This window comes from Tinamus guttatus, unplaced genomic scaffold, assembly GCF_059628265.1.
Source record: "Tinamus guttatus ecotype Peru unplaced genomic scaffold, ASM5962826v1 Tinamus_guttatus_pri_ptg000317l, whole genome shotgun sequence".
In the NCBI taxonomy this organism is placed as follows: domain Eukaryota; kingdom Metazoa; phylum Chordata; class Aves; order Tinamiformes; family Tinamidae; genus Tinamus; species Tinamus guttatus.
Window position 1 is genome coordinate 318,714 of NW_028288851.1, and position 8,819 is coordinate 327,532.

An 8,819-nucleotide genomic window follows, 5' to 3' on the forward strand; every position below is an offset into this window, starting at 1 on the left:
AGTGGAGGGGACGGTGACAGGAGGCTCCCGGCGCGGTGTCTCGGTGCCACTCGCGCTGTCCTGCCCATGTCCCCGTCAGCCGGGGTCGCTCCTTGGCCCTCCCAAAGGGCAGGCAGAGAAATGGCCACGTCCGGACGGTGTAGGAAATAAAACTGCAAATCCCAGAATGCGGGCAAGGGGTCCGGGAAACAGGCGCTGCCACGTGCAGCTGTGAGCAGGGTGTTCCTACTGTCTGTGTGTATAAAACCACCCTGGTCCATGCATTGTATAAGTGTGTGTGTAAAATCACCCCTGGTCTGTGTGTAACCACCCACAGTTCATGTGTGTGTAAAACTAAATCCAGTCCATGGGGGTGTGTGTGTAACTACCCCCAGCCCACAAGGGTGTAGGTGTAACTACCCCTGGTCCATGGCTGTGTGTGTGTAGAACTACCCCAGTTTGTGTGTGTGTAAAACCCATCCCGAGTCCCGGTGTGCGGGTAACCACCCGCAGTCATGTCTGTGTACAGCAGTACCCCCATTCTGCCTGTCTACCCATCTGTGTGTGTGTGTGTGTGTGTGTAAAACTACCCCCCGTTCATGTGTGTGTAAAACTAAACCCAGCCCATGGAGGGGGTGTGTGTGTGTGTGTGTGTAACTACCCCCAGCCCACAAGTATGTGTGTGTGTGCAGGTGTAACTACCCCTGGTCCATGGCTCTGTGTGTGTGTGTGTGTGCGTGTGTAGAACTACCCCAGTCTGTGCGAGTGTAACCCCGAGTCCGGGTGTGCAGGTAACCACCCGCAGTCGTGTCTGTGTGTAGCAGTACCCCCATTCTGCCTGTCTCTGCATCCCTGTGTGTGTGTAACCACCCCAGCTCACGTGTGCGTAGTGGAGGTCGCTCTCCCAGGGTAGTCCGCCTGTGCGTGCGGCTGTACGGGGCGGGTGTGCGACCGGCCGCCTGTACCCAGGCGCATCCCGGGGGTGCCGACGCGTGTGAGGAACCACCCACTGGCGACAGCCGCCGTGTGCGCGGGGGACACAGCGGGGCGGGCTGTGTGTGAGCGGGTGTCCCCGTGTCCGTGTCGTGTCCGTGTCCCCCCTTTCGTGTCGCTGTCGCCACGAGGCGGCGCGCGCGGCCGTCCGGGGGGGCGAACTGCGCATGCGCATAGCTGGCACGAGCACTGCCCGCCATCGAGCGCGTGCCGCCCCCCCCCGCCCGCTTCGAGCCGAGGCATTTGGGCCCTCCGCGGCTGCCGTCGCGGCCCGTTGCCGCAGCGCGGCGCCATGTTCGCGGAGCTCAACGAGCTGCTGGACGCCTCCCCGCAGCGGCCCGAGCAGGTGAGCGCGCGCGCGGCCGCCCCCGGGCCGGCGGCGGCGACAACGGCGGCAAGAACGGCGGCGACAACGGTGGCAATAACGGCGGCGGCGCGGGCCCGGAAGCGGCCGCGCGGTGCATGCTGGGGATTGTAGTCCTCGCCCCGCCTCCCGGCTGCGGTGTGTTGGGGAGGCGCGGGGCATGCTGGGAGCGGCGCCGCCGCCATGGCGGGGTGTCGCGGCGGCCGCGCTCCGGTGTCACCCGCGTCCCCGTGTCCTGGGGGCCTCGGCCGCTCCGGTGTCACCTGGTCACCGTGTCCGGGGGGCCTCGAGGGCTTCCACCTGCGCCCGAAGCACCTCGGGCGCAGGTGGAAGCCCTCGAGGTCCCCAGGAGTTGCGTGGAAACAGGCCCAAGCTGAGGCCCGCGCAGGTTCGCAGCGGCTTGCGTGAAGTAAATAATGACGAAGAGCCGGTGCTGTGAGGCCGAGGGAGGCTCTCCCGCACGCGGGATGAGGCCTGGCAAGAAGGAGGATCTGTGGAAAGTGCTAACGTGGTGGGAGGCCTGGGTTTTCCTTCCTCTGTGTCCGCCATCCATCCACAGTGTGGAAGAGTGGATCTGTAGTGATGCCTGCAGCATCCAGGCGAGGGGAATGGCTGGGATCAGAGCTTTTCCTGGCAGCACTGAGGAAATCCCCACCCTAGATCCTCTGTTTGACAGGAGCAGAGGCCCCCTCGGTGCCACCTCTGGTCACTGTCCTCAGCACACGTAGGATGGGGACGTGGTGGCCAGTTACACCATGACGATGCTTGTGCCGTGGGTCAGGCAGACGGTGGAAATGGGAAATTCAGCAGAGCGAAACCTCAGGAAGGTTCAGCCGCAAGATGCCAAGTTTTGACTCGGCAGGAGCCCGCGGAGGAGCTGAACCGAAGGCTGCTCCGGGCAGGGTCTGGGCACATCGGGATACCCAGCCAAGGCTCCTGGGAATCGGTGTGTCCTGCTGGGTTAAAAAGAGTCCCCCCATTGCAGGTCTCTTGCTCCCATCTTGCCGTGGTCGTGGGTACTTTGAGCATCTCCAGAGTGCTGAGGGGATCAATGGCTCCCGGGCTGGCGTATGTGACATGCCACCGCCGACCGCGTGTGCCACCCGCTGCTGCTCTGGTGGTTCCCAATGAGCAGCTGCCGTTTCCCAGACTCGCTGGGGATGTGCAGGAGCGGGAGGAGGGTCAGGCTGCCCCTCGGAGGTGACAGAATTTCCAGGTGCTGGCGAAGCAGCTTTTCCCGACGTCCTGGGACTCAGTGCTCCTGAGCAGGAGGGGCCGGCTGTGCGAGGGGCTGCTGGAATTTACCTCTTCTGCCGACTTTGAGTTGGAAATATGGAATTTTCCCCCCTAAAAGGCACAGGGCAGGAAGGCTCCTGCTGCGGGGGTGCCACAGGGAGCACCCTCTTTTAGCCCCCCCTTTTCTTTTAGTCCTCCTATATATATAACTGCCCTTTTTAACTCCCCCCTTTTAACCTCCCTTTTATTTAACCCCTGCTTTTTATTTAACGCCTGCTTTTTTGTTTAACCCTTTTTGTCCTCCGCCTTTTTTGCCCCTCCTTTTTACCCCCTTTTTAAATCCTTTTTTTTAAAAAACTTTTTTTTAAGTAGGTTGAAAGAAGGCCCTGCTAAGTTCTTGGTGATTAAAAGCAGCCCCTCTCTGCTGCATATCTATGAAAGACCCATCTTCACTAAGGCTTTAAGGGAAACAAACACCCTGCCGGGGCTGGCACCACTAACGAGCGTGCGCTGATGAACTCCGTTTTGTGCCGATCCAGGTGCCGGTCCTTGAAATGGGGCTGGGAAAAGACCCTCCGGTCTCACCGGGGGAGGTGATGGAGCAACTAATCCTAGAAACCCTTTTCACACGAGGCAGAGAGCAGCGAGTGGGACTGGCAGGGGGAAATGGTGTCTAAGCATCCGATGGCCTTCCAGGACGAGGAGCTTGGTGAACGCCGGCAGAGCGCGATACTGATGTTGACCTTAGCGGGGCTTTCACCCCCATCTCTGCTCGTGTCCTTGGAGATAAACTGATGTAGGGCAGATAAGTGCCAGGGAGGGGGGCCGAGAGGCGGCCGAGCCGCCTCGCTCCGAGGAGGTGACAGGGGCACAAAGTCCAATTGGAAGCCAGTCACGAGTGGTGTCACCCAGGGGTTGCTACCAGGGCCAGCGCTGTTCAACACCCCCCCTAGAGACCCGGGTGCGGGCACAGAGCCCCCTCGGCGCCTTCGCTGGGGACCCCGAAGCCGGAGGAGCCCCCGGGGGAGGCGCTGGCCCCGCAGGGACCTGGGCAGGGCGCAGGGCCGGGCTCAGCGCGGGGACAGGAGCTGGCGGCGAGTCCTGGGGGCCACCGAGGCCAGCGGGCTCCTGCGCTGGGCAGAGCAGGGCCCGGCGCGGAGGTGGCTCCTGCGGAGGCTGCAGCTGCTCCAGCGCTGGAATCCGCACGTGGGAGATGCGGAGCAGCCGGAGCGAGTCCAGTGAAAGGCTACGAAGATGATGACGAGGCTGAAGAGCCTCTCCTATGAGGAGAGGCTGGGAGAGCCGGGCCTGCTCAGCCTGCAGAGGGGAAGGCTCCGGGGAATCTTGTCAATGTGCAGCCTACCCGATGGGGACAGTGAGCAAGTGGCAGGCAGTGACAGGACAAGAGGCAGTGGGTACAAAGTGCAACACAGGAAATGCAGTTTAAACCAAATCCCCTGCACCACCAGGGGATCATCCCCAAAGCGCTCAGCAGCCTTTAGGTAGCTGCCAGCTGTGAATTCACCCTGAATTTCGGTGAGCTCACAGACCTGGGTTTGTGCTTTGTGTCTACAGATTTAATGCTGGCTGGAAAGTACGAATGCACTAGGGTGGCACAGGGGGGAATTAAAGTCCCGTTAGGTCACGTCCTCCCTTCCCTAATACCCTCCGTGTCGCTGCTAGACACTGGCCGGAGCAGATGTCCCGTCTGCCGGGACGGAGCTGGGAGCAGTTTGTGTCCTCGCGTTCCTCTGTTCCAAGTTTTTCTGCTTCTCTCTTCCCAGGGCAAATTCACGCTGCTGCGAGACACCAGGACAGATGGCAGCTTCCTGGTGCACCATTTCCTCTCCTTCTACCTGCGAGGTGCGTCAAGGGCTGCCCTCGTCCTCTCCTTGGGGGTTTCTCCTGCACGGGGTGGTTGGAAGGGCAGGGACCAGTTTTGCAGTCCCGCGTTGAGCACGAGACACCCGGGGTCAGGACTTGTGGGGCCTTGTTCTTGGGATTGACTCGTCCTTGGGCACATCCCTTGATCTCCTTGCAGCTTGTTTCGTCATTAGTTCTGACGAACGTGATAAATCACTCGGGCTCCCGAGGGTGAGGTGTTGAGTGAAACCCATTCACTAGCCAGACTTTTTGTAGCACAATTAAAAAGAAATATCAGGAACAACCGATGGATAGATAAGCTGCTGGTGAGTAAAGAAGCAGAGGGACTGGCGAGTTGCCTAATTACTTTGCTGCTAATGGCTTCAACCTGTGAATAACCTGTTGGTCCCACGGAGCCGGACTGTGTCGGCTGTCGCTGTGGAGCACCCCTGGCTCCTCGGGCAGGTACCGACAGCGCAAACCTTGAGTGGCATGGAAGAATGCTGGAATATCCCCGGGGAGCGTGGCCCCTTGCTTTCAGCCCCTCGTTTCCACCCCGGGTGCTGCCTGTCAACCTCGGGCCTGTCTGCAGCCCCTCCGCGTTGTCCAGGGACCTTGTGGGTGCTTGGATGCTCCTGGGGGTCCTTGGAAGCGCGGCCTTCCCACCGCTCCCGTTCTGTGCCCTGCTCCCTGGCACAAACACATCAATTTTGCCCGTACCCAAAGCACGAGGCCGAGTGGTCCCACGCTGGCCTTGCCCAAATCGTGTTCTGCGGAGGCGGCTTTGACAGCAGGGCTAGTTCTGCTAGTTCTGTTTGTGGTTTCAGACAAGGTCCTTCACCCTGCAAGAGCCAAGGACGGGGCTTTTGGCACTGCAGTGGTTTCAGTAAATTGTGTCATGGTCGGCCGTTGGCCTTCGTGCCGTGGGGCCTGCAGCCAGTGCCAGAGGATCCCAGGACACCACGGCATGAGACAGAAAAGGGGCCTTCTGCTTCTGTTACACCAACCTTTTCTTAATCTCATCCCATTTAATTAAACTGAATCCCTAAACAACAACAACAAAAAAAACAAACTGAGGAAAGCCAGCAATCCAGCCAAGAGCAAGTGAGGGGCTCCCTAAACCGTCTCACTTGAAGGTCTGTCTGGACCTTTCAAGGATTTCTGTCCTGGCCGCTGTGCTGACGTGTCTCCTGTCTTGTCCCGCAGCCGGCTGCAAGGTGTGTTTCGTGGCCCTGCTCCAGTCCTTCAGCCACTATAACATCGTGGCGCAGAAGCTGGTAAGTCTCCGGGTCGGCAGGTTCCGTCCCAGGTAGTGTCCTGTGGAAAGGGGTGACACAGTCTCGTCTGCTTGAAAAGAAGCAGCGGTTGTAATAACACAGCTGTAAGTGTGGCTTGAGTTTTGGTGCTCGCTGAAACAGTCACGTTTAATTTTACTACTCAATTTTCACCTTTTAAAAGAGAAGTGGTCCGAGAGCTCAGCCCTAAGGTGAATAAACGAAAGGAGCAGGTGCCCTGTTTCTCCTCGGGTACTCAACGTGCTCTTGCCCCGCATTTCCCGCTGCCGAGCAGGGCAGCCTCCAGGAACGTGCAATGGGTGACTTTCCCCACCCTGTAGCACAGTCTTCACGGGGCTGGTTTTGGCATCCTGTCCTCGTAGTGTCTGATACGTGGTGACACACCGGGTATTTATACACAGCTGAAGCAGCGCTCGCCTCCCCGCAGAGCCTTCTGGTCTCACCGGTTCAGAACCAGTTCCTTCCACGTTAGCTACCTGCAGGGACACACTTCCACTTGCGGGAAAAAGCTTCCCAGGAATTTTCTGCCTGCGCTGGCTCTGCAATCCCAACTTCACACTTTTCTGCAAATCCCCCTGTCCTCGTGAGGATCTGCATTGAATTTTAAGGGCCAGCAGGGACCATTAATGTCATTTGTGACCTTCTGGAGAACACGCTGGGCTGGAGCAAGGCGAAGCGCGCTGGGGCAGCTTGCCAGCCGCGCTCCCAGCCTCGTTTGTGCAATGTTGCTTTTGCTTTAAAGGGAAAAACCTCCACGCTTGTCCCCAGCTGGCCTCCCTCTGGCCTCGCCGGGTCCCCCGCACATGGAGCTGTGCTGCACAGGGGACCTTGGCGGGGTTGCTGCCCGCGACGCGGCCGCACTTTGTCCCACGGCTGGGGTTAACGGCCACCCACTCGCGCGCTCCGTCGCCCCTTCCCTCTTGCAACGATTTCGCTTGCCAGGGGTGACGTCCGTGTGCCGGGACAGTGGAGCGGGTGACGCGGGGACCACGCGAGTGGTGCCGTGTGGTGCTCTGGGGACACGGGTTGGGCTCTCCTGTGCCGCAGGTGCCACTTCAGCACCTTTGCTCCCCTCGTGCTTCCCGCCTCCAGCTGCGGAGGTGACGTCCAGGTGGGCACTGGTGGATGAGCAGAACCTTCTGGGCCAAACTGGCCTCCGAGCAGAGCTGCCTCCTCATCCCACCAGGCATTAAGGAATGAACCAGGGTGCAGCGCTTGGAAATGGCGGGATTTGGCTCCCCCTCGCAAACGGAGAAGGAGCCACCTCAAATGGTGGCTCAAAATTGTCACTCTGTCACCTGGCCGAGGACCTAAAAAAGCCACCCAAAGCGCTGGCTTTAGGATTGCTGGTGCCGGTGTCTTTGTGGCGCTGGCGGCGCCGGCCGCTCTGCAGCGCGTCCCGCTCCTGTCCCCAGGGCGTCAACCTGACAGCGGCCAAGGAGCGGGGCCAGCTCGTCTTCCTGGAGGGCCTGGGCTCCTGCCTGGACGTCGTCTTTGGCGAGGAGGAGCCGGAGGAAGAGCAGGAGGCCAAACAGCCCCATCCTCTGCAGTTCCTCAGGTAACGGCGCAGCCGCTGCGGGGCTCGGTCCGCGTGGGCCGGGGGTGGCTCCGAGTGCCAAAACCTCCTTCTCTTCCAGCGGGACCGTCTCGGACCTCCGGGCCCTGTTCGAGTTCGTGCGGACGGCGCTGGCGCCCGCCGACGGGGCCGCGTGGACGGGCCGCGTGCTGCTGCTCGACGAGCTGGGCGTCCTGCTGAGCCTGGGCGCCGCGCCGGTGGCCGTGCTCGACTTCGTGCACTACTGCCGCGTGGCCGTGTGCTCCCGGCTGCAGGTGGGAGCCTCGGGACGCTCCTCCGCGCCCTGCGGCAGCGCCGCATCCGCACGGATCCTTCCCGGCGCGTTATCTCCCGCTTGCGCAGCTCGACAAACCGGTTAAACTAGGCAGCTGCCTCCTACCAAAGGCTTGACGTATTTTTAGGCTGTGGCTATATAAGTATGTATAAAATTCATGCATTATATATATATATTTTGCCAGGGGAACATCGTGATGCTGGTCCACAGCGATGAGGACTCGGAGGACAAGGAAAACGAGCTGCTCGTGACCTCCCTGTGCCACCACAGCGACCTCATCCTCTGGGCCGAGGGCCTGGCCACCGGCTTCTGCAAGGACGTGCACGGGCAGGTGCGGGCGGGCCGGGGCCGCGCGGCGGGGCCGGGGCCGCCGCGGGGCCGTTAACGCCGCGTCTCTCCGTGCGCAGTTGAAGATAATCCGGCGCACGTCGCTGCAGCCGGGAGGCGAGCGGGACACGCTGCAGCTCTACCAGTACAAGATCCAGGAGCGCAACGTCACCTTCTTCGCCAGGGGCATGTCGGCGGCCGTGCTGTGACGCCGCGGCCCGGCCTGCGGATGTGCCGCCGGCACCGGGAATCCGAGCGGGACGCGAGCGGTGCCGGCGCGTGTCGCTGCAGGCAGGGCCGCTCCACCCACGCGCCAGCGAGGGCCGGGCCGCGCGGGGACGGGGACGGGGACGGAGTGTGTCGCAATTCCGGCCCTTCTCCTGCCTCCGGCGCCCGCCGCATTTCCCCAACTCCTGCCTTGCCCCCAATTAAAGAAGTTTTGTGATATTTCATAGCCCGTCGCCTTGCTGGGGGGTGAACAGGGTGTCCCTGGCTCCGGGTGCCTGCTCTCATCTCCCGGGTGTCCCTGGGCTCGCAGTGCCTGCTTCCATCCCCCCCAGGCTCCTAGGGGCCCGTTCCATCTTTCCTGTGCTACCAGAGCCACCTCCCCAGGGCACTGGGTGCCTGGTCCTATCTCGCCCATGTCCCAACACTCCTGGTGCCTGCTCTTACCTCCTGGGTGCCCCAGGCCTCCCAGTACCTGTGTCCCAGGGCTCCATCCCATCTGCCCTGTGCTCCTGGTGTCCCGTCCCATCTCCCGCGTGTCCCAGGGCTCCATCCCATCTGCCCTGTGCTCCTGGTGTCCCGTCCCATCTCCCGCGTGTCCCAGGGCTCCATCCCGTCTGCCCTGTGCTCCTGGTGCCCCGTCCCATCTCCCGTATGTCCTACAGCCCCATCCCATCTCCCCTCTGC

At 61.3% G+C, this 8,819-nt stretch overlaps 1 protein-coding gene across 3 annotated transcripts; it reads left to right on the plus strand.

Moving 5' to 3' along the window:
• Nucleotides 1-1,201: 1,201 nt before the first annotated feature.
• ELP6 (elongator acetyltransferase complex subunit 6) lies at nucleotides 1,202-8,124 on the plus strand. 3 transcript variants are annotated; one of them, XM_088528945.1, is made up of 9 exons: nucleotides 1,202-1,318; nucleotides 4,357-4,455; nucleotides 4,518-4,523; nucleotides 5,642-5,712; nucleotides 6,897-6,902; nucleotides 7,115-7,288; nucleotides 7,368-7,560; nucleotides 7,765-7,911; nucleotides 7,988-8,118. In XM_088528945.1, the coding sequence occupies exons 1-9, from the start codon at nucleotides 1,265-1,267 to the stop codon at nucleotides 8,114-8,116; spliced, it is 879 nt and encodes a 292-aa protein (XP_088385071.1). In that variant the 5' UTR covers nucleotides 1,202-1,264; the 3' UTR covers nucleotides 8,117-8,118. The 3 variants fall into 3 exon arrangements, with proteins under 3 accessions (XP_088385071.1, XP_088385070.1, XP_088385069.1); XM_088528944.1 differs by lacking the exons at nucleotides 4,518-4,523; nucleotides 6,897-6,902 and having other exon boundaries at nucleotides 4,357-4,435; nucleotides 7,146-7,288; nucleotides 8,018-8,124; XM_088528943.1 differs by lacking the exons at nucleotides 4,518-4,523; nucleotides 6,897-6,902 and having other exon boundaries at nucleotides 4,357-4,435; nucleotides 7,146-7,288.
• Nucleotides 8,125-8,819: the final 695 nt, after the last annotated feature.

Bases quoted from the DNA above. Each gene is read 5' to 3' on its own strand.
- ELP6 (XM_088528945.1), top strand. From the start codon at position 1,265: ATGTTCGCGGAGCTCAACGAGCTGCTGGACGCCTCCCCGCAGCGGCCC. The intron at 7,289-7,367 runs GTAACGGCGCAG...CTTCTCTTCCAG, and splicing joins CATCCTCTGCAGTTCCTCAG to CGGGACCGTCTCGGACCTCC. The intron at 7,912-7,987 runs GTGCGGGCGGGC...CTCCGTGCGCAG, and splicing joins GCAAGGACGTGCACGGGCAG to TTGAAGATAATCCGGCGCAC.